This window comes from Thunnus maccoyii, chromosome 7, assembly GCF_910596095.1.
Source record: "Thunnus maccoyii chromosome 7, fThuMac1.1, whole genome shotgun sequence".
NCBI lineage: Eukaryota > Metazoa > Chordata > Actinopteri > Scombriformes > Scombridae > Thunnus > Thunnus maccoyii.
The window spans coordinates 24,385,927-24,411,390 of NC_056539.1; the positions used below are offsets into that span (position 1 = coordinate 24,385,927).

Genomic DNA, 25,464 nt, shown 5'->3' on the forward strand with positions numbered 1-25,464 from the left:
CCTTGCTGCTGATAATTTCCTCTAAGAAATACACAGTATATTCAAGGTATTTTTAATGAATTACCTCAATTACATTATTCAAGTGCTCATCTTAATAATCATAACAATAGTCAAACAAAATATTATGAAAAGTCTTTCACCAGAAAAGCTCAAAGTTAATATACGAGAGAAAAACAATCTTTAAAATGCATTTACATTAATTTTGGTTTAGTTGTTTTCTCTTATTTGGGATGGTAAGGCTTTATGTGCTATGTTTCAAGTGGCGAAAACCAAACAGCATCCATTTGAGCAATTCTCATTTCTTCAAAACTGTTTTGGAGAAATGAAGATAATTTAGGAACAAAAGTGAGTGAGTTTAAGAAAGCCAGCTTGCAAAGCAATTAAACTCTCTGCCATGATTATTCAATGCAGCAACTAGCAACTTTACTGTGTCTTAAAATGTTTGAGCACATGCCTGTGAGCTATCCAGGAGATTAGCTTGTGAAAACCTTTTCAAATATCAGCCAACAGTGAAGGTTGCCTGTCTAATTTGCTGTAATGGGTAAGACTAATTACGCTGAGAAAGTACATTTTATTAAACATTCTCTATCTGTTGAAGGTGCTGACTAGCAGTGAGCTCTTGTAGCAAGAGGAATACGTGCTAAGTATTTGCTTTTTTTTTGCTGTGTTTAGGTGGTGTGATGGGGGTGTTTTTTATGTAATAGTGGCATCTCCTTGGGCCTTAAAGGTTGTCCTGCCTGTTCAAGCTGAAACAAATGTGTCCATCTGCTTCAAGGGCATGAACTGTCCTTAACCATTACATTTCTTAACATGGTAAATATGCTGTCTCCAACCTGTCTGCATACAGCCTAAGTGCACATCCAGTCTTCCTTGCTGCTTCTTCCTCTGCTTCCTAATTTCACACCTCATTCTTCAACCCTTCTTTTTTTTTTAACCTCCAGCCTTTTCTCTTTATTTTATTAAATCCTCTCTGACCTGCTTGCTTGTGGTGCCCTTTCCTTTCTCCGTCTCCATCTTCATCTCATTCTCTGGGCCACTCCTCACTAATTTTGCCAGATCTCCCCAAAACAGTCTAATTCTCATTCTTGTTCTTCTTTTACTGCTTGGCCCTCCCTCTGTATCACTTTCTACCACTGCTGATGCTCACCTCCCCCTATCTCCATACACTGAAGAAAAAAATAGAGACCATCCCAGGTCACAGGAGGAACATATGAGTTCTTATGGGCCTTTTAACGACTGCCTGAATTGGCTCATTAGAGAGAGGCTCAATGACTGCGGAGTCAATCATGTCTGCTGCTTTTGAATGATTAGCATGGGGGGAATTACAGTGTGCTGAACCATTAAGGCTGCTTCAGGTTTCATTAGCTCGCTGTTACATTAGCGTGTGCTACTGAGAGGAAAAATTTAAAAAAAGAAAAAGTATAATTTGTCCTGGCAAGAGAGAGAACTCATAAAGATTAGCCAGTATGTATTGCTCAGTTTATTTTGGGTTTTTTTCATTTGTCTGTTATGATTCAACCTCCCTACACACACACACACACACACACACACACACACACACACACACACACACACACACACACACACACACACACACACACACACACACACACACACACACACACCACTAGAGCATAGGGCCAATCAGGACTGATTAGCTAGTTAAGTAAAAGCTTATGTGAATTTGACACAAATACACAATTGGCTGCCCTATTGCTCTTTGTGTGATCGATATGGGAGTCTCTCGTGTTTTTTCACATCTAAGATTTTGTGTAGGCTTAAATCTGGAGTGCAGGACTTGAGAGTAAAGGGGGGCACTTTGCTGTGATTGGCATCACAGGCTTGCAGCACGCTCTCATGCGCACCCTGAATGACAGGCACACAAAGAGGGCTGGTAAAAATGGAAATGTTTGGGCGGTCCACCGGCCCACTGGGACTTGTCCCAGTATGCCCGTTGGCCAGTACACCACTGGCTGTAACCTACTGTTGCCGCTATAAAATGGTGGATAAATTGTTTTGAGCGTCACACAACCCCCACAAAATGACTCATTTCACTATCAGAATTTGAGCCATTTGGTCCAGTAACATTTAGAAAGTCTAGAAGCCACTAATGGCCACATTAAGGGCCAAACAGCCAGCACAGGAATGTCATACCTTAAATGGGATTTAAAAACTCTGTATACTGTGAAATACAGAGAGATTTACCTCCGCTTAATCAGCATTGTGTGAACTCGTTTGGCAAGAGCTTGAATGTAACAGACATTCATTTCTGTAAAAGTTCTGCAGGTTTAAAATTAGTCTGACAGTAGCAGTGTTTTTGAAGTAAGGTTGTATAATCTTATTATATAACATATGTGAAATTATATTCTCAAAATCAGTTAAAAGTATCCATGCACTCTAATTTTGAGCTATTAGCAACAAAATAAGATGAATGGCAGTATTGTCTGTTTATTATCTTAGGTATCTTTTTGTGTAATTTAAAAAAATGGAGTGAAATCTGGCAGCCATATCAGACAGAGTAATAGTGTTACGCTCACATGTGACAGTATTCTTTGCAACACATCCGACTACCCATTGCTTTTGTCCTGCTTACTCTTTGTTTTGCTCTATTTATTTGTAGAAAGCATTGAGATGTGAAGTGATTTCTTGAAGTCTGCAAAAACTCACCAGATGTATCATATCTCTTAATTTTAAATTGCAAAATGTGTGTAGCTGACAGTAGATTTTGTGGGCAAAACAAATTAGAATATGTGGCAGCCCCTGTGCTTTATATTGTTTTATTTTTTATCAACTCAGTGATTCACATTGCTAAAATGGTTAAATTGATCTGTAATTCAAAGCAGTCATGTGGAGCCTCACATATATTAGTAACTGCTAAGACATGTTAAAGTAATTATACATGTATCTGGTTTAGTTAAAAATATGTCTCATCCTGTATCCATCTCCTTTTCCTGTATTCAGTAGTTTTCTCAGCTTTGATATTTCAGCTTTGTTAATTCGAATCAATTTTAAGTTGCCTTGAATACACTACATGGAAGCTGTCATCTTTGTTTTGCTGTAACAAGAAGATCATGTCTCCTGTTGTCACGTCACTTGTCAGTGACTTGACAGTGTAATTTGTGCAGCCGGATTGCCAGCTGCACAGCCGTCAATTATTTTAACATCCTAATATTTCACTCCTTTTGCAGCCCCAAACAATGATTGAACTCACTAGTAATAAGCAACAAATCATAACAGGACAGAATTCTGTATAAGAATTGACACAATATTGAAACATTTGGAAATACAAACTGTCACAGCTGTAATAATGTATGACAGATGGTTGAACCGCTGCTCTTTATCTTATGTTTGAGTCCTGAGATGCACTATTCAAGGTCAGGCCCATTCAGCCATGAACATCTGTCTGAACTTACAGATTAAAAGCATGCAAACACTCATCATCTCACTCATCAGGGAAGTGAGACATTACAGGCAGGGAAATACCCCGAGAGCATTCAATAAACATTAAGTTCCACAGTCTTTTACTTTGAACATTTGACTTGGTCACACAAAAACATCTTTATACATTGTCCATATTCCCTTTACTGGGTTTTTGATCCTTTGGTATTTATGTGTGTATGTGTGTATATTTACAGTGTACATACACAGTTCATGTACTGTATGTATATTTGTATAGTTACTGTTCATGGCGTGACTCTTTGCTATGTTTCAGATCTTTTAGTCCAATATGAGCCTGTATGTAGCTTGAGATCATTGGGCAGAGCTTGTCCCAAGTCCTAAGTATATGGGCTGGTTGAGACAATATCGTCTTTTATATATCTTCTTAAAACGTACTTTTATCTGAGAGTTTATCCTGATTTTTGAGGATTTTTTTTCTTTTCAAAACTTGATTTTTCCTGAATTTTGGTATTTATTTTGTTTATCATATATTACAGGAATTTCCATTCATCCATTTTCTTGCTTGGACTTGATAGGGTGAGAGGCGGGGTACACCCTGGACAGGTCGCTAGTCAATCACAGGGCTAACATATAGATAGAGACAGACCATTCACACTCACATTCACAGGCAATGTAGACTCTCCAATTAACCTAAACTGCATGTTTTTGGTCTGTAGGAGGAAGCCAGACTACCTGCAGAGAACCCATGAAGGCACAGGGAGAACATGCAACCTGCACATAAAAAGGCCAGTGGGTTCAAACCCAGAACCCTCTTGCTATGAGGTGACAGTGCTAACCACTGCACCACTGTGCCACCTATTTACTAGAATTTGATTTACATACTTTATTCTGGTCCATGTGATGTTACAAATCAATTTTCCATTTGTCTTTAATAGAGTTGATTTGTTGCTGTGTGTGAAGCACTTTGTAACACTGCATTTGTTTTGAGAAGTGCTCTACAAATAAGGATTATTATTATACATTTTATATTTGTACCTATGCTTATAAACTGTTAGTGCAAATCTAATTGCTCTCAAACTACCAACACAGCAGCTCCAATCAAACTACTGTTGGTATTGTTTTTTGCAGGAACCATCTTTTTCTGGCACTGGGAAGTGATAGGAAAGGGAAATAAAACGAGTTGAGTTCAACATGGGAGCGATCATGTTGCTGGGGTATCTAGCCAACCTCTTTTATCAGAGTGTTACTTTTATTGGCCCTCATAGAATATATTGCACATTTTCACATAGCAGTGCATCATAGGGGATTTCAGTGTGCTGTACAGCAGCGTTTTCATGTTGATGTATCACTTACTAGATGCCCCTCAACGGAGCAATATTGAAGGCGAGGCTGTTTTGTCTTGACTGCTCGGCTCTCTTCTTCCTCAGGAAGACACACCAAAATGACTGAGAAAAGTAGTTCAGTAAATTCAATATTGATGCATAGTGAACAGTGTGTATGTTATTGTACATGTGGTTTTGTATTACTTGTGACAAAATAGGAAGGACAGGTGGCAGAAATATCCCAAATGGAACAAGAACCAGGATTGGGGAATATTTATATTATAATGAAAGTGAAGGTTAAAATGTTGTATTGTAATTATATCTGTCTCTCAAACTTGTGTCAACACTCTAATATAACGAGATGGATAGAAATTCATTTGTGTTGCTCAAAGCATTTGGAAAAGCTCAACACAAATAATGTCCAATCACTCATGGACCTCACTGTCAGCAGTTTTCATTGCAACTTGTTCTAAAAGGGTCTCTATTTGTGGTTTCCAGGTGTGCATGTGAAGCTGCTGTGGTTGGACAGCGAGGGAGATACTCGAGGAAAAATGAGGAAGAGCAGAAGTGTTCTCACAGTGTCTCCCAACAGTGTAAGTCACCTTGTCTCTACAATATCACACCAGTTATGTAACAGACATTAATCAAACACATTTTTGAAGACACGTGTCATCACTGGAGATGGGTTTCATTACACTGTGTCAGAAATATCGACCTTGTTGACCAAAGAAAGAGCCCTCATTAGTGTTCAGGGTTGAGAGGTAACCAAAAACATTTCATCATCTTTCATTTTAGGATTGTGTCAAAGTCACTAATCCAACACAAAATGTTCTTCAATTCAGAGACAGAGAGAGAGACATAAACACTGAGAAGAAGACACAGACACTCCCTGACTGAGACTTTATTATGGAATAGTGAGGATTATGAATAATTAGGAAGCATTCAAGAGTTTTTTAAGCAACAAAAGCAGCTCACCTCTTGTAGCTTCCTTCTTGTGGCTTTGTGAGGACAGAGAAGCACAGAGATAAGCGGTTCACCACATACACAGGGAAAGGCAAGGCGAGTTTATTTGTATAGTGCATTTGAACAACAAGGCAATTCAAAGTGCTTTATGTAAAACATAAAAGGCATCAAGACAGAATGTAAAAGCAACACAACGCAATATAAAAAGACATTTAAATACAATTTAAAGAGGAGAGAGTAAAAGTTTAAGTGCAGTATAAAGTATTAATCAAAAGCCTCTAATTTGATTTAATAAACAGAAACAGAAAAGTATTCAGCCTTGATTTAATGAACTGAGAGTTGCAGTTTTGTAGGAGTTTGTCCCAGATATGTGGAGCATAAAAACTGAATGCTGCTTCTCTATGTTTAGTTTTGACTGTGGGGACAGAAAGCAGACCTGTCCCAAACGACCTGAGAGGTTCATAACGTAGCAGAAGATCAGAAATGTATTTTGGCCCTAAACCATTCAGTTCTTTATAAACCAACAGTTGTATTTTATAACCAATTCTTTGACAGACAAGAAGCCAGTGTAAAGATCTGAGAACTGGTGAGATATGATCCACTTTCTTGGTCTTAGTGAGGAGTCAAGCATCCTGTTCCGAATCAGCTGTAGCTGTCTGATTGATTTCTTAGGGAGACCTGTAAAGACAGTGTTACAGTAGTCGAGTCTACTGAAAATAAATTCATGGAATGCATTTTCCAAGTCCTTGATATATTCTTAAGGTGATATTAGGCTGACTTTATAATTTTCTTACTGTGGCTGTTGAAATTCAGGTCTGAGTCCATGGCTACACCATGGCCTCTGGCTTTGTTTGTGACTTTTAACATTATCGACTGAAGCTGACTTTTAATCGTTCTTCCTTGACTTCAAAAACATTTACTTCCGTTTTTTGTTTATTTAATGGAGGAAAATTCTGGCACATCCAACCATTTATTTGTTTGATGCTCTTTCTCAGTGCTTGTATTAGTCCCCTGGTGTTATGGTTATGTAAATTTGTGTGTGGTTTGCATAATTATGGTAACATATTTTGTTGATTTCCATAATCTGAGCCAGAGGCAGCATGTAGATGTTAAAACAGAAGAGGCCCCAGAATGGAGCCTTGGGGAACTCCACATGTCATTTCTGTCCGCTCAGATTTGTAATAACCTATAGACACAAACTAGTCCCTGTCCTTTAAGTAGGATTCAAGTCCCACCCAGTTTTCCAGTCAGTCTGGTAATATGTTATGGTCGACTGGGTCAAATGCAGCACTCAGATCCAATAATACTAAGACTGAAATTCTGCCACTGTCTGTGTTTAGGTGGATGTCATTGAAGACCTTAACAAGAGCTGCCTCAGTGCTGTGGTGTGGTTGAAATCTTGACTGGAAGACATCAAAACAGTTGTTTAGTGCCAAGAAGTTGTTCAGCTGTTGAAAAACAGCTTTTTCAATGATTTTTTAGGATGGTATACTTTGTTCACAGCTCTCAATCATTCCTCTCTTTGTCACCCCCCCATGTTTTGACAGCTCTTTTCTGTTATTTGCCTGGCTCTCTCCTTTTCCATTAGGTCTCTTTTGCACAGAGATTTTCTGTAGCTCACGTCGCGCTCCTTGTTTCTGTTTCTTTCTCTGATCTCTCTTCTTTCTGGCTCACAGGTTATAAACATGTGATGTGATGTTTAAACCCACAGGGTTGCAAACTGTTTGCACTGTTTGTTGTGTGTATGTGCAGATCCAGTACAACACATCCTGCACTCATGTGTCTTAGTTTTAAGATACATTTATGCATGTGGACAGTCTCGCTACAAGACTAACATTCATGTGTGTTAATTTTGCACAAGCTAAATATGTGAAATATATGAGAAATATAATTTCTCATTATGAGAACATTCTTATTAAACACACGTATATATGAAGATTATATCTGCACAATCTGAACTCTATACTTCCTTGTGGCAATTTGAGGTAGTGTACTGTATATGGTAGGTTTATGCAACCAAAAGCACTTGATTTAGGTTATTTGAACATCAGTGTATCTATGTTAGGATAACTAAACCACTTTGTAAAGTTTAAGGAAAGATTGTGGTCATGGTTATATACTGAAAAAAGTCAACAGTGACTTATTAGATGGCACACAAACTCCAGACCCCAGTGTCAAAGTTGAGTGCTTTTAATGGCCATCTACCTCCTTTAACCACCATTACTTTCCCTTGCACTATAAACACGTCCCACTCTGTCTGCACTCAAACTAAAAGTCACCTGTAAATGTATTCATTTTTGGAACACTGTGTTATGAGGATATAATGTGTTTAACGCCTGTACATTCATTCTATGCACTTTATGGTTAGAAACATGCAGGTGCACTTTGCAGTGGTTGTAGGTGTTGGGTAGTATTGCTCAAATAATCCATAGCTGAAGATGTGGGTGTGTATTATTCAGGCTCTCTCTTTCTCTCCATGTAAATTTGAACACTGTGTACTCTTTTTGCTTTAATTGAATTTAATTACTCATCTCTGTTTTTGTCTCCTAACAACGGTTAACCCTCATCTCTGATTGGTGATGATAATAACAATAAAACAATCATAACAATAAAACATTAAAATTATAATACAAAGCGCACTTATGACAGCAATTGTTTTGTCAAATGGAGTCAGAATGTGAAAAAAGAGAACAAATGAATCAGCTGAGTATTTGCACTCTGTTTTAGCAAGGGCGGGTGCAGCTGTAGGAGCTCGAAAGTAGTTTAGGGCAAGGGTTGAAAAGGTGTTTCCTGTCAGATAGTTCAGTAAATTTATGATGGCACACCCTGATATCCCCTGTAGGGTCAAAAATATCATTTAACAGTTGTATTGGGTTTCTGGAGTCAAAGGGGAGACCTTTTAACAAGTATTCTCATTGAAAAATCGGCTGTTTTATACTTCACATCAATTTCCTACCAGATCCAGGGGAGCTGTCCTGAATCTCTCTCTGTGCTTTTAACTTCCTGCGCAGAGGGAAAAAACTATTTCTTGGTGAACAGCTTTGTCGTCACAGTGATGTTGGCAACCAGCAGAGACATTGCCCGTGGGGGGGAAGGCTTCAAGAGTTTAGTTACACTTCTTAACTTATTTTTAAACCACAAGTTGTCATTATTACATAGCAGATTTCTTTGCAGATTTAAAAAAACGAAATACAGTGTGTTAATTATTCAGCTTTAGAGGTGCTGGTAAGCAATTTTTTTTAACTTTTGGCAGAACCAGGCTAGCTGTTTCCCCCTGATTCCAGTCTTTATGCTAAGCTAGGCTTCCTGCCTCATGCACCAACATGAGAGTGGTATGTAACAATTTAGCATATTTCACAAAATATCGAAGTATTCCTTTAAAATAAGCATACTTTGCTCATCTTGTACTTTAAATCTAAGTGTCATTATTTTTAAAAACGATTTATTTATTTATTTATGATGACACATCTGGAAACCACACAAAGGAGTTACAACATATGGTATTTGTCTGATAAGTTAAAACAGATGAGCAAACCAGGAATGCATGCTTTTTTTTTGTTATGGGCTTGCATGTACATTTATCCATGTTCAAAAAGCCTGGAAAACCAGTGTATTTACAGTATATTTCAGTGAAAGCGTTAAGTGTTTCCTAAATCAATGAGGTTAAGTGTGCTGACTCGAGGTAGGACATTGTTATTGGATTCCAGCTCTAACAGAAGGGATTTGGTTTAGCTGGTGATGCTTAGCTGGGATTAGATTTGAGTGGTGTGAGTGTCTGCAGATGCCTGTGAGTGTTTGTGTTAATGATTTGGCCCATCATGAAGCTAACATTTGGATTGGATTAGTTTGGTGGGTGCGTACAGTGTGGTTGTATGTGCAGGTGATTCATTCCCTATACATTCATGTATGAGTGTGTGTCTCAGGGAGGGGGTGTGTTATTAGACAGTGGTGTGCTGAAGGGTGGACAGATTAAATAATGTCTCTGTGCCCTACAGACCTAATGACCTCATTCCCATGCAGATCACAGCTAACCAGCTCTGATCTGATCAGCTCTGACTTCCTGTATGTGCTGGTACTCTTGTGGTCGTCTGTGTGAGTGTGCTTGAATGCATGCCACCATTTGTATGTGACTCTGCATATTTATGACAGTGTGTCTCAATGCTTGTTTTCACACATGGATACTCAGTTCCAGGTGCTCTGTGCTTTTGGCCAACATTTTGCTCATTCAATTAAAATCTATTTCTGAGGGTTAATGGAAGTGCGTCTGTGCATACATTACTCTCATCAAGTCCATATCAGATCTATCCACACCCTGTAACAAAAAAAAATCAATTTAACATTAAAGCTTCAATTTAACCTTTAAACCTCATTGTCTCTACTGATTCATGTCAGTAGTTCAGTAATGTTTTAAAACTGGAATTCAACAAGTTTTATAGGGTGTGTGCAGGTCCCTTAAAAGTTCTATATGATCTAATGTCATTGATTATCAAGATGTAATAATCTTAAAGGACAGGTTCTGAATATTTCAAGTTTGTTTTAGTCAGGTACCCAAATGAACACTGAAACAGGTTTTTTCCTCCAAATAAACTTTCAATGTAAGTGACGGTGAACAAAATCCACAGCCCTCCTTCTATGTAAAAAGCTTTTCTGAAGCTAATATGAAGCTTCAGCCATCCAAATTAGTCAAAACAGGTGGATATATTTCAGAGTTACAGTCTTTTTAATGCCGACTTCCCTCTTTTTGTTACTATACCACCACCACAGCCCAATAGGGAAACGCAAAGAGGGAATTTTTACAGGAAGTGGCGGCATTCGGCTGACTAATGGTGTCACTTCATCAGCCAAAAAGACTAACTGTGGAAGATATCCACCTGATTTGACTAACTCAGACTGCTAAAGCCTCATAATCTTCAGATAAACTTTAAATACATTTTAGCACAAACCAAGGTCTGTGGATTTTGTCCCCCATCACTTACATAGTAAGCATATTTGGAGGGAATCTTTTAATAGCTAGTATGAACTGGAGGAAAGATTTCAGCAAGCAAAACCAGAACCTATCCTTTAAAAATCATGAACATTTTTAAATTACTGTTATTATAGGGTTTATTTTTAACTATGCTGACAAAATACAGTTGCAGTCACAGTTGGCGTTAAAGTTATTTAGCATTTGGTAGCTGATAATTCTTTCTTCTTGTTAACCCGTGCTGTTGTATTGTGAACCAAATTAAGACCACAGCATGAAGACAAATCAAACCAAACTTGCATACGTGTGCAACAGAGGAACCAGTTTTTTTTCTCAAACACTTAGAATTTTAACAAATTTCTGGACATTCAGTTTGCAAACAGCCAAGCCATGATTTATGAGAAACTACTCAGACTGCAATTTTAGTGAACTACTTTTATGATAATGAGTTCATGAGTAATGAATCATTGCCATCACAGGCTTATTTACTGCCCTGCAATTTTCTCCAATCCAAGTACTTTCATAAAGAGGAAAAATCAACTATGTTACATACTATGCAATGTTTTTAGAAAGAATTTGGGAGAGAACTTTGAACTGCAACAACGCAGACTGCCTCACCAGCCATTGATGCCCGCAGGCGCACGCAGCCCTCCTTCTTCCTTGCCACAGTATATCTACTGAACAGTCTGTTGGTTTCTGTTCATGTCCTTTTATCACTCTTCCCTCAGCTCTGCACCACAGTGTGCAATAGATAAGGTGTCTGATCACAGCCAGCTCATATCACTGTAGCATGATAGCTTTGTCATAATTTTCACTGTATCCAAATTATCTGTCTTACAGAGTTTCTCATTAGGCTTCACATGGTTTTCTGGTGTTTATATCTCATCTAGCTGTTATATCCATCTTGGGAGACACTCACAAGAGACCTAGTTTGTCAAGTGACCAAAGCATGTGATGCTTAAACAAAGCGCTTGTTCGATGATCGATCAGTCTCTGAAACCTCCTTTCCCTACACCTCTCCGGCGGGACTGCCGAGAATTTTTGTAACATTTTGAAAGTGCAAAACCACAAATACTTTGAGGAGAGTCTGTTTGAAAGTGTGTGTCATTATTCCCATTTCTACAATATATTCTGTCTCACCCTTCTCCATGACAGCAGGATTTTCAGTGTTTGAGTGTGGATATTCGGAGCAGGTAGTTGTGCTTTTTAAATGTGGTCAGATGACATTTCATACAAACAATTTTTTTCAAGCATTACTTGGACCATAAGCACAGGAAACCACAATCAGCAACCACTTTCCTGCCAACAGTCAACGCTGGTTTCTTTCTATCATATCCAGGATTGTTTCCTGACCTTAACCAAGTAGTTTTTTGGGCCTAAACGTAACCAAACCTACTGTAGGGATAATTCTGTAAAATGGTCATACTGTATGTAGCCATTTCTGAATGCTCTGACTAATTACATAATGTTGGGTTGTATTGGAAGACAACAATAAACCTGTTTTGTTGAGTATGAAAGTACAATTTTTTTACCCTTGTAAATAGTAATTTGACCAAAGAAAGATCAGAAAATCCAGTAAGTGGACACTGATTTACAATTTATCTCTTTTGTCAACCTATTTTGTGTTTTATTTTGACTGTTGGTTTAACAATCTTGTTTGTTGTTTAAGTATGAGGACTTGTTACCAGTCCTCTCCTCTCATTTTCAATATATTTTTTTCTCCTTTCTGACTCTTAATCTCTCTTGCTGCCTTTATCTCACTTGTTTCAGCTTCCATCTCTTCTTCTGTCATTCTACCACTCTCTCTCTCTCTGTCTGACAGTTGAGTGAGGGTCAAACTGAACAGCTGTTCATCCTCCAATTAGAGAACTAGGAAGTTGAGCGTTGAATCTTATCCACCATAAGCAACAGTTCAACTCTATCTCTCTCCCTTCTTCCCATCCTCTCTACTCAAGTCTGTTCTCATTCACTCTTGTCTCTCTTTAATGACATCTATTTCACCTCCCTCCACTGTTTCTATATCGGATTTAACAAACACTGTAATCTTCTTTCACTCTCTATCTCTCTTTTGTGTCCGTCAGGAGGAGTGATGTTGGTTACCACAGCAACAGTAACTCTTCTCTCGTGTGGCACCTTGGGATTAGATGAACTGTGACCTCTTGCACTTCGCTTCCGTCTATCGGCTGTCGTTCACTGAATGTCCTCCTGATATATATCGCTGTGATGCTTTAGGTTTACTGCACTTGAAAAACAGGATATTTTATTTCATACAAGCAAGTTTGTGTCTTTCTTTAACAGGCAGGGATTTTAATTTGTCAGCACTAACACTAGATAACTTTTATTGAGTTCGATTGGTTCTTCAGTATATGCTCTGTCTTTTATTACTTCACCTTCCTGCTGTGATTGTGAAAGTGAGTAGAAGACTTCTGCAGTCAGAAGGCGCCTCATAATATTAAATGTTCCTAGAAAGCATGAGGATAGCATGAACATAATTGATTGAAAATACCTCTAAATCTTGTATTATCCTTTATTATCCTTTCTGTTCTGATTAAACAGGTGTTCTAGATACCATCAGAGTAAGTACAGAGTACAGTTTTTCTAATGTAATCTCTTATTGATTGATCTGCTGATGATTTTCTTGATTAACTGATTAATTATTTGGTCTATAAAAGAAAATAGTGAAAAGACGCATCACAATTTCTCACAAGGCCATGAAGTGCAAACATTCAAATGACTTGTTTTGTCCAACCAACAGTCTAAAACTCAGAAATACTCAGTTTACTATTATAAAATACTTTGAAAACCAGAAAATACTCATATTTGGGAAGCCCAAACTAGTAAATGTATAAGCAGAAAATGCTGGCAGATGAATCTCTAGATCAAAGTAGAGATCTATTATTAATCCACAATACTTTGGATGTTTTCGCTGTGGAGTTAACTCTGTGGCAAAAATTCTCAGACACATAGATGGAAGTAAAGTGCCTCTTGTGTGGGGGCAGGGAATGGTTCCTAGAAAGAAAAAACATGAACAGAGGAAGAAGACGGATTCAGTCTGGATCTCAATCTGTTTCTCATCCTTTGTTACATCTCCTCGTCTTTCCTGCCTCTCTAATAAACTGATCTGTGCATGCATACCAAATAAATGAAGCTGAAACGTCTTGAAAATAGCTTTCAGCGAATTACACTGAGCGTGTTTTTTGTGCTCAACCCTCAGATAAGCTAAATTTATCACATGTCATGCATTTTGCCATAGAGGGGGGAAGCAGGCAATTTATTTTATCTCTCGTCTTACACACGGGGATCAGGCTATTTCACAAAGAAGATGATAAAAGAAAGAAAGAAGTGATAATAATTCACCAGTTTTTATTAATATCCTGTTCCTCTGTCAACCTCAGGGGAATATTTCATCACTTTTAGCAGCCCATAAATCGAACTGAATGGAATTATTAGTCCTGAAATGGCCTTTTATTCAAAGACGACAACCATGTCTCTGTTATTATATGAAAACCTTGTGAAGCGTTTCTCAAAGTTTTATTGTATTGTCTGATTTTTTTTTTTTCTTAATATGCTGATTCATTTGAAAAAGCTCCGACTCAAGGGAAGCAAATAATTGCACAATTACAAAAATGCATGGTCATCACTTGTCAGTGTGAAAAAGAGACGTGATTCTTGTATTTTCTGAAAATATTACTTTTCACTTTTCATTACTTTTCATGCCCTTTTTCAATTCATCCATCTTAAATACAACAATATGCGCACACACTGACACTGTATATATATCAACTAACCACTATGTTTATTTTATTCCTCTATTAAAAAGACCCTGGAGAAGCAAGCCATAAATGTATCTAACATGCTCATATATTAATGTGTGCTTGTAGCTGATGTACATGCACAGGTGGGCGTCTCTATTCATATCTGTGTAGGAAATGCACAGTATGTATAAAATACATGTCTTTAGTCTGTATGTGCATATCGCTGGAAGCAATGCTCAGCTGTAGATGAATATGTCTTATTTCATACAAGACTAATCAGTCTCTCTTCCGGTGCTGTCCTCCCTCCCTCTTTCTTCTGCTCTTACTCATCTTTCTCTCGCTCTCTTCAGCTACAGTATCTGCCCCTACCTCCTTCCTTATCTTTTTTCTACTTAACTCACCACTCTCTGCAAATTCTCCCCCTCATGCCTTGCCCCAGCTGTTATCTCCTTGCACTTACCTTCCCCTCTGTCAGACCTTTTTACCTCTCTGTCTACCCTCTCCCACTCTCTATACCTCCCCCTCTATATCTGATGGGAAGCAGGTGTTGTTTTCTCAGCTCATCTCTTCATTTCCTCCCTGTTGTTTTGTTGCCTTGGTGTTGAAATGGCAAGAGCGTAGAGGGATATGGGTGTCAATGAGGAGGGGGGGTGAGAAATGGGAAAGATGCCCTGAGATGCATTATGAATTAAAGAAAAATCACAAATAATACTAATACATGTTTTAAGAAATACTTTTTTACAGTAAATTGTTTGTAGTCAGTTGAGGTCTCCCCTCCCAAAAAATAAACTAATAGATATATACTGTAGACTGCATTGTATTGCTTGATATAATTATTTGACCTTGTCATTCACACATGTGCGTGCTTGGTTTTTTATCTGTTTTCCTTGAAAACCTGTAGTATAAGAAACTTTCAGTTTTATTCTGTGTTGAGCACTCTAGATGTAAAAAAACCATACAAATATTGTCTGTACAACTGACGTATATGACAAGTGAGTTCAGACAGGGGTCATTTCATTAATCGGGCTAAACTGTTTCTAAGCTCAAATTTGCTTTCCTGCTGAGAATAGTGGTAAATAGTAGTGGTAAATAGTGGCATAACAGAGCCTCATAATAACTTTCTGTATATCAGCTCCTGACCAATTATTATTTTGGATATCCAAATTTCATTAGATTAACTTATCTGATAATCATTTATCTCAGATACAAACTTTTTATGTTTGTTTGTTTGTAAGTTTCTCTGTTAAACATCAGAAATAATCTATGATAAAATATTCAGAACTCAAGATTTTCTTAACTAGCTTTGTCTGGCGCTTTCCCCCGAATCCCAATGCCTTTTTTCAGTGGATGGAATGAGGAGTCAACACCTTCTGTACCCCAAATCATTCAACACCTTAAGATCACTGCTTGTATAGGGACACATGTCTATAAGAAAACATTCTAAGTCCACCCCACAGGACACCTGTAGGGGGATGGGGGTGGAAGGTCAAGAAATAATTTTCATATTTAAGCCAGAAAGAATTGTTTGCAGTGATTGAAGCAGTAAAGAAGTCCATGTCAAAGAGGTCCTCATACCTGTTTGTGCTGTTTTGAAGCTATGAGGAAGTTTGCCTATGTATTCTAAAACTAATCATATGAGCTTTTTGCCTATCTGGTGCCTCATTCGTCACACTTTTTAAAGTTAAGGCAGCTGAAAATACTTGATTAAGGTTAGTGAAGGATGTCTTCATGGTTAAAATAAACCAGCTTTGTTGGGCGCAAAAGTTTACTGCTCTGTATGGCCATCCGTCCACCCACGAACGTTTGTTTTTCCGGAGAGGGCAGTCATAAATGACATGACAGTAAAAGGTCACTTGAGGTTGCTGTTCAGACAAACATTTCCATGCAGACGTCTAGTCAGAGGCGGGAGGTTCAGCTTTCGCTTTTGTATTGTATTTGCACACAAAGTATTTCACAGGAATACATTGTTGTTATTGCTGTGTACACATGTTTGGAGTCTCTCTCTGTCTCATGCTCATTTGCACTTGTCAAGATTTATTAAGCCCTTCAGACTTACATGTAAATTAGACTGTGCAGCTGAGGAATAAACATGGTTATTCATGCCCTGCAATCAGTTTGCTACAGACAGCACATGCTAACAAGACAAATTAAGCCAGTAAATGAGGCGGAAGGAAAGAGTGGAGACTTCCGAGGACGGATCAGTGAAGAGATGATGAAGGGAAAAAAATAATCCTGAAATTATGCAGGAATTGTGCTCTACTGAACAGCTCAGTCATTTTTGGCTTGGTTTTGTTTTAAGATTTAAGTCATAATAATGTTGACTAAATAATTGAACTTTTAGATGCAAATTTGGGTTTTGTAGGAATTTTTTCACCCCTATATGAGATCAACCAAGACAAAAAGCTGGTGAGAAGAGGTGTCAGGTCTCTGGTTAAGTAATATGGATAAATAAATGTAAAGGATCCTAAAGAGTAAGGTGTTTGTACTTTACTGTGTAAAACTTAATCTTAAGTCAGAAACAAGCCTGTGGCGCCCCTTAGTGGGCAAACTTTCCATTGACAGAACGTAATAAGTTCAGTGTGATTACTTTCATGTCCTATTATCTCTGTACAGTCTGTTATCACTCCATCTGCGTTACTATGTGTCTCTCTCAATTAATATTAAAACTTTGTCATTAATTTCATGCACTTACTTCCTCCTCCATCTTTCTTTCTCTTCCCAGGACAGCAAAGAGCCTCCAGATTGCTGCCTCAGTGAGTCTTTTACCTCCCCGTCATGCACGTTGGGTGTAGATCTGCGCCGGGGCCGACGGCGCTTCTCAGGCAACCTGCAGCTACCCCCGTTGTCATGGCGTCAGGGAGAGAGGTCGCGGACACCTGATGATGAGATCATGGCCAGACCAACGTCCCTGCCATTCGGTGCACCTCCCAGAATAGACATCACGCCGGTTGATCCCGAATGGTGAGTGGACCGTAGAGTAGAAGGCTGAGTTGGATTCTGGTGCCTGAGAACAAACCATGTGTTTGAATAATTTAAAACTGTGGTTGTTAAACACACACCTGAAAAACTGATGCTGTGGGGATATACAACAGCAATACACTATTCATGATTTAATTGTTTCTAATTAAAGTGCTTATGTCCCACTCTTTACACTTTACCTAGACACACACACACACTCACACTATCAACAGAGGGAGACAGTGGAGTGCAAGCAGACATAACTCATACAACACTTATATGGGTTTTGGGTTTCTTGCATACACAATGATTGACAGTTAAGCAATTAATACTGTTATGTTGTCTTGGTTGACACACATGTTTAATGTTGCAAAGAGGTTAGTGACAGCATCTATAAACTCGCACATGTGGGTAGGGGTTCCCGCTTTTGAAGACCTGTCCTTCAAGTTGTACCCCAATTACCAGGATATCACACTGTTCAGCCTGCCTGGGAAGTTCATGCCAGGCTGCTAGAAAGGAAGACGACTTTAATAGAGCCTGTGGCTAATTGCTCTGGTGGCATCTTAAAGCCCGTTGCACTTGGAGCCTGATTACTGCTGCTAACAGAAGAGCCTCTGACATAGGAGGAGGAGAGGAGAAGAGATATCCAAATATGATTGAAACCACTTAATGTATATTTATCTGTTTCAGTTGTCATTGACAATGCTATTTTACACCAGACTAGCTTGCTTGTTGTTTAGCTTAATTGTGGGATATTGCCTTAATTAGGCTGGCTGTATTGGGATGTTTTAATAGTGCTTTAATTTCACAACAGTGATAAACATTGCTGGGGCTCAGGGCAAACACTATTGTTAACTGGCTGTCAACATTGAAGGCAGGTCAGGGAGATGTGGATCATACTGCTCTGCAGGGTGCTCAATTTGCGTGCATTAACTGTGGTGGCTGTGACAAGTCGAAGAGGGAGGGGCAGGGGCTCGTGTGGTCTTGCAGAATCAGAACTCAAATGCAGTCGTCGAGCATTACAACACACTTTTAATTGAGAATTGATGCCATGGGCCAAATTTAAAAACTAAAATATCAAATTAGGAAAAGAAATAGAAAAAAAAAATGAAGTTGAAATTGAACATTTAGATTTATTTTATACCTTTTGAAATGAGTCTGGGGACACGACAAGGTTAATTAAATGTAGTTTGAACAGCTAATCATCCGGGACAAAGTTATGCTCTGGTAAACCATGAGTTCTCCCTTTCATACTGAGTAAAGACTGGGCTTCAGAAATCCTGTTAGAATACCTCTCTGCATCAGTGACTGATCTGTCATGTTGAATTCAGACTGTTGAAGATGACACTGCCTTGTTTCATTATTTATGCACCATGCCCTCAGACAGTGGTGCATGCACAGACACACACTCACAGCAACAGGTACACCTTGCAGTTTCAGATAACACGTACTCAAACACAAACAGCAAGTGGCCGGTTCTTGGCGGGCAGCCAGTTGTCCAGTCGTGTCAAATTCACATACGCTTTTACTTAACTAGCTAATCAGTCCTGATTGGCCCTATGCTCTAGTGGTGTGTGTATGTGTGTGTGTGTGTGTGTCTTTCCCTGTGTTTGAGATGCTAGTAAATATGGATCCCGTTGAGGAACACTTTAATAGAAGTTGCCAAGTGTTTCATTCTATTCAATTAGATGAATAAGGGCTGCTGGAAAGGTTAGTGCTAATCAGTCTTGATTGGCACAGCACTCAAGTGTACTGTGTGTGTGTGTTTAAGTGTACTGTACTGTATACACGTGTGTGTGTGTGTGTGTGTGTGTGTGTGTGTGTGTGTGTGTGTCCTGTTGTTACTGCCAGCAATATTGTTGGGCAATATGGTGCTGGAAATATATGCTGCTGTCAAAAAGCCTTTTAACATTTACATTTTTGGCCTTAGCTGATATATAATGAGTTACATTGAGTGCCTTGCCCATGACCCTTTTTCAGCCATGTAATGTGTCCTTGTGACCCACTGTCACAGGTTACAAATGAGTAGATTCATTTAAGACTGATATTCCCTTCTTAGATTGTTTATCCTTAATATGTTTAAAGTCTTACAGAGGTAAAACTAGAGGCTAATATCTTTTTTTAACATATTATATTTCAAGATATCTAAAATTTTTATTCTATATACTATTTTTTTCTTCATCATCCCTATCTATCTCACCACATGACCCCTTTATCACTAGTGTTTTTACTCTGCTAGCGTCAAAGCAACAACGCCTAGAAAACAGTTGTGACCATTACTCTTGAAGAATTATTGTATATGAGAGAGAAATTGTAGATAAAAACAAGGCCACAGAGTAATAAGTCTTACTGTTGTTGCTTTTCAGGACTGTTAAAAAGGTAAAAAATATCCAAAAGGGAGGAGTGTTTTGTTACTTTACATAATTGTAGCTACTGTATAAGAAAGCTTACATTGACTTCATCTATTAAGAACCTCTTGAGAAAATGGGTCCCTGAAATTGACACACTACTGTAAGAAATAAAATCAAAAACCATCACTGTTTTGAAATGTTCTATGACAAATCACATTTTAAATCCAGAATTAAACAGAGTCCTACTTACTGAGAAGTCACTGAGTGAATGTTTGAAGAGCTGCAATTTTTACTTCTACCAGAGGAGAGCAGTGTGAACATACAGAGCACGAGGGGTCACTAAATAGTTTCATGGGTCTGAAAATGTTGTGAAGTATATACTATGGCCTTCATAGTCACCAGATCTGTTGAACACCTCATGATTCACGTCAGACACTGCTCTTTACCACCATCCTCAACCACCAAAAGAGGGAATATTTCTGGAAGAAAAGTGTTTATTCCTACAGAGAATTGTATTCACCTCAATACACATTGAAGCTATCTTGACAGATATGGTCCACAACACCTTACTAAGACACATTGTTTGTTTTTCCTTTAATTCTACACATTTCAGATCATATACTACACAAACAAATACACTTACTTTTATATTTTATTGGTATGATCTGATGATGACTTCCATTTCTTTCTGTTAACAGTGAGTTTATTGGTGGCTGTACAGTCCGCTCAGGCAGCCGCAGACTTTATAGCAGGTGAGGTGTGTGTCAGTTGTCAGTAACCCTGGTGGTAGAGGCAGACATGTTTCCCCTGTGTGCTTTTCCCTTCTGGCCATCCTCTCTTTTAATAGCTATCACAGTCTGTCTCCTTCAGGCACCACTGCTGCTAAACGTCAGGGTCAGCAGAACCTTCCTGAAGGTTCTCCGGTCGGATTACACTCATCCCTAGTGAAGCCTTAAGGTGGTAGTTGTAAGTGTGTGTGTGTGTTTGTGTCTGTATTATCTGTCTGTTGCACCATTTCAGTGCCAGTCATCAGCACATCTCCTTGTTTCTCCTCTCCATCCACTCTTTTTCTACTTGAACTTATTTAAGTGCTTCCATCAGTGTTTGGGAGGAGGAGTAAGGGAGCAAGAAGTTATTTTGGGATTCGATTATTTTTCCTGCTGATGTACACAATTGTTCCAAAGCCTAGAGTGCCTCACAGATTGATTTTTTGAAATTGTGGTTGTTTGTGCTTTTACCACTGATTGAGAATAGCCATTGTTGGTGGAGACAGATACTGCAAGTGAATGTTAGTTGACTGAAAGTTGGCACTTACTGTACAGTATATTTATGTTTGCTTATCTAAGTGTGATCTATGTATGTGTAGGACAGGTATACTGAGAGATAGGAGAGAGCTAAATAAATGCCAGTGGATACAATACAGTACATGCAATCAGACCTTCTCCTTTTGTAGTTTTAGCAATATCCATGTGTCTTTCATCAGATGTCTACACAAGTGGGAACAAGAATTCAGAAGTATTTGTTCACATTTTCATGCCACTAAGGATCTGTTTAAACAGTCCAACTATACGCTTGGAATATGAATTTATATGTCTGTTAAAGTGTTGCAACTGGCAATTTCAACATGCTCTACTAGCTGATCCAGTACAGATAGAAGGCTCAGATTACTACGGAAGTGATGATTGGCCAAAGACAGTCCACTTAATGTGTCTGGGACCAAGCAGAAACCTTAGTCTGACTAGATTTTTTTTCCCCTGAGTATCCAAAAATGCCAAAAAACATAACAGAGATTGACCCATAGCCAGTGGCGGTGTTTGCACAAGAGAAAGGGCAATACTCACGTACAGAACATGATATTCTTGGGTAAAAGCAGAATAAATCATAGTTATTAATGGAGTTAGATAAGTTGTTCCACCACTTTGACATGTAATTTTGACATGGTCTGTGAAAATCCCAATAATAATGCGAGAGGAGAGAACACATTCAGTAAATGATATCATTGAAATTAAGTTATATGAAAATGTTGTTATGTGCTGCAGTTTTACTGTGGTTAAGTGATATTTCAGAGCTGCATGAAGAAAGCATGACTACAGTTTCTGGCAGCAAATACTACCTTGTATATTCAGTACATAGAATAATACTAGCAGAGGACTTCCAAGAATGCTTGTGCTTGTAAACATTTATCTATTAAACTCCAAGGCAGCGCCGTCTGTGATGTATAATCATGATAATGATATAATTTGATCTGCCATTTCAGACCCCTCTCCAAATTTGATTTGAAACTGTACTTGAATGTGTTGTTCACCCCGGGTCAGGACGACACTGGTCAGATTATGGCTCGTCTGCACTCTGTGTGCTTTCTTTGTGCGGTGAGCACTGCCCTCTCTCCTGTTGTTCCAGACGGCTTTCGTGTGGGTGTGAGTAATCCACACAGTCAGTGAGCAGAAATTGGATCTTACACTTTTCATTTGTAGCATGCACAGAGACAAAGGGAGACAAATTATGCACAAAGATTGTATTTATCTCCAATGTGTGGTTCCCACTATTCAGTTCCTGCCATGAAGTATGTATAGAAAGTATGCAACCCCTCTTTGACTTTTTGATGTTCTATTTGATTAGTGGATTAATTAAGTGTTTTGAACTCAAAAGAAAAAATATTCTCACATGTTACAGTAAGCAGGCACGCAAGAGTGCTGTAAATGAAATAATTATGTCAACTCACTTACTCTGAGTATAAATTATCGAGACGGGGCCCATGGTGCCACACAAGTCTTTTTGTGTGAGGAGGAGAGATGCTGCTCACCCCAAATCCAACAAAACAACACTACTCTCCATCCAACTAATATTTAAACATGATTTTTCACATGATTATGTGGCTTAGCGAGGGGCATTTTGGATGGTTTAACAAGATCCACTTTTATTGCTAAATCCTTGGAACGAGCAGTCATGCTCGCTACATTTTCATCAGCTTTGGTACAGTTTTGGTTCAGTGTCAGAGGAAAAAAAAAAAAAAAATTCTGTCACATTTACCTCAGCTACACTCCTGGTTGTCAGTTTGTGTTGTATGGCAATCCTCTCATGTGTGAAAGTGTATTAAACCTGAGACTCAGTATAGTTTAGTCTGTTAAGCTGTGAGTTGTTGTCAGAAATGTTTTTTTTTTTAAAACAGGATAACTGTCTGAATGCTACAGTATAGTAAACCAACCAGCCCAGGCAGACACTCTCTTTTCTCTGCAAGTGTACACAGAATTTACAAACTCCAAGAAGAAATATTAACATGGTCATCTTCAAATCTTAAAGCTTTTTGCTCCTCTGCAACTATTTCCCCTTTACTTTACTATTTCTATTGTTTGCCTTCTTTCTGCTCTTATTCTTAACTCTGCATTTTTTCTTTCATATAAGCTTTTATACTTCCACTGATTATGCATGTGGGTAAATAAAGAACAGCCTCTTTTCAACCCTTTTTCACCTGACCATGGCATTTCAATGTTTATTATCTGCTTTCTCTTTGTGTTTGTGTCCCCTTTTCTCTCTTTTTCCATGGAACTTTTATGAATGAATACAGGCCTGCTAATCAGGGCCACAATGCAGTATTGTTTGTGAAAGAGGGAATAAGGAAGAGAGGGTTTTATGTAATCAAAGATGCTACATTAAGGGCTCTCATCTAAAGACCTAAGCCCATCACACACACTGCCCCCATCACCTACATGTGACCCATACACTCGAGATAAACACACCTTGACATGCAAGATCTCCTTCCCTCCCAACACACACACATCTTCACAAGGTTTCACTGTGGGAGACCAGAGACTGAGGGAAAATAAGGCAGGCTGAGACGTCTTTCTTGCATGTTGTGACATTATGGAAAGTGACAGATGGGGCTGGTGGGGGCAGCGATGTCTATAACATTTTTTAACCCTATACTCAACAGGGTGAAATAATAATACATTGATTAATCGATTCAGTCAAGTTCTTTCTACAAAAACCTTGTCTTAAAATTAGCAGTTAGTAAAACAAGTATCCAAATGGAAATACTCTTGTCATTACAAAACACTATTAGTACAAAAACATTACATGGATCAGTATGAAGCTAAAACTAGTGTTGGCCAACACCAACACAAAAAAGCAAAAGAGCCTTGGGGCTGCAGCTAACAACCTATTAATACATTTTTCTATGAATCATTTTAAAAAAAATTTCATTATCTGTAAAATGTCAGAGAAAACTGAGAAGTCTTTTAAATCGCTTAACCAACAGTCCAAAACCAACTCAATTCGCAATTATTTAAAGAAGAAAAAAAAAAGAGAAGCTGGAACCAGCTAATTTTTGAGATTTTAGCCATGCTAGCTGCGTGGCTCAAAGCAATGTTGGTCAGTTGTTCTGCCACTTTGGATCAATTCCTATGAAATGTGTAACAGACAGACTTTACAGTCAGACTTTGATGATCCCCTGACGTTTTATCTTATGCCACCAGCTGGTCATAGATTTCATGTATCCAGTAAAACATCTCAGCATCTACTAAAATTTGGTACAGATGTTCATGATTTCCAGATGATGATTTCCAGTGATCCTCTGACTTTTCCTCTAGTGCCACCATGAGGTTGACAACTGTGGTTTTGAGTGAAATATCTTGATAACTACTTCCATGAAATTTGGTACAGACAATCATGTCCCCCTCACTATGAATTGTAACTTTTGTTATCATTCGTTAACTTTTCTTATAGCGCCACCATCTTTAATTTCTCCAGTATTTAAATATATGACCAAATAGGCCTACTACACTATGATGGTGACAGTTATAATCATTATACCTGCTAAGTAAAACCCCACAGAGCCACTAACATGGCTGTCAACTCTGTCTTGTTTCTTGATAAATTATTTAAATGATTAATCAGTCAAATTGTTAATGTTAATGATGAATTGAGTAATTATTTCAGCATTAAAGACCTTCATTACTAGGGTGGCCCAGATGCCTTAAAAGAGAACAGCATTTTTATCAGTCTCTCCTCCCACTAATAGCAATATAGAGACCCACTTGAGAAGGGAACATAAAGCACCAGTGAAGAGCTGTCAGAGCCCCTTTATGGTTGGCTATTGTATATCTCAGTTCTTCCTGTACTGTGACCGTGCATTGTGTGCTTTCATTCAAGCCCTCAAGGGTGTAAAAACCAGAGTTTAACATGGAATGAAATGGCCCAGTCACTCTCTAATTCAATCTCTTTCAATCTTTTATCTCTGTCGAAATGACTGTCTGGCATTGGCCCTCCGCACTTCCCATTTCTGCTTTGTCATTCATCTTTTCATCATATCTTTTTCCAGTGCAGAAATCTCAATAATTTACAAGAGGCTGCATTAATATTTTAAAATGTTGTGCACAGGTGTTTAGGGTCATGCTTTCATTCTTTCTTTTAATATTGAATATTCAGAAGCAGCTCCAGTTTTAAAAAGAAATGGCACATAGATGGAAAAATTGTGAGACTTCTGTCTTTCTTTTTCAATGATACAGAATAAAGTAGGTTTTCTCATACTATCTTATTGTGCCTTGGTTGAGCAGGATTTTGAAGACATGCAGTAACTTTACAATCAATTCAGCTATCAGTACTAGATGCAGCTTGGATATGACTGTGATGATGTTTGGGATCTCTTAATATATATTCCTGGTTGTGGGAGTTTAAATCACTGATGTATTGGTTAGAATACAGATGTTTCAAAGGTTTAGTTGATTAGAATAACAGAAATATCCCTTCAAAAAATA

At 38.3% G+C, this 25,464-nt stretch overlaps 1 protein-coding gene across 2 annotated transcripts in view; it reads left to right on the plus strand.

Moving 5' to 3' along the window:
- Positions 1-25,464, plus strand: part of pde4ba (phosphodiesterase 4B, cAMP-specific a) — a 190,160-nt gene that overhangs the window by 19,182 nt on the left and 145,514 nt on the right. For both annotated transcript variants that reach the window (XM_042416305.1, XM_042416306.1), the window contains exons 2-3: positions 5,220-5,314; positions 17,125-17,363. In XM_042416305.1, the coding sequence (XP_042272239.1) occupies positions 5,273-5,314; positions 17,125-17,363 (281 nt within the window). In that variant the 5' untranslated portion in view covers positions 5,220-5,272. The remainder of the gene's footprint in view (positions 1-5,219; positions 5,315-17,124; positions 17,364-25,464) is intronic.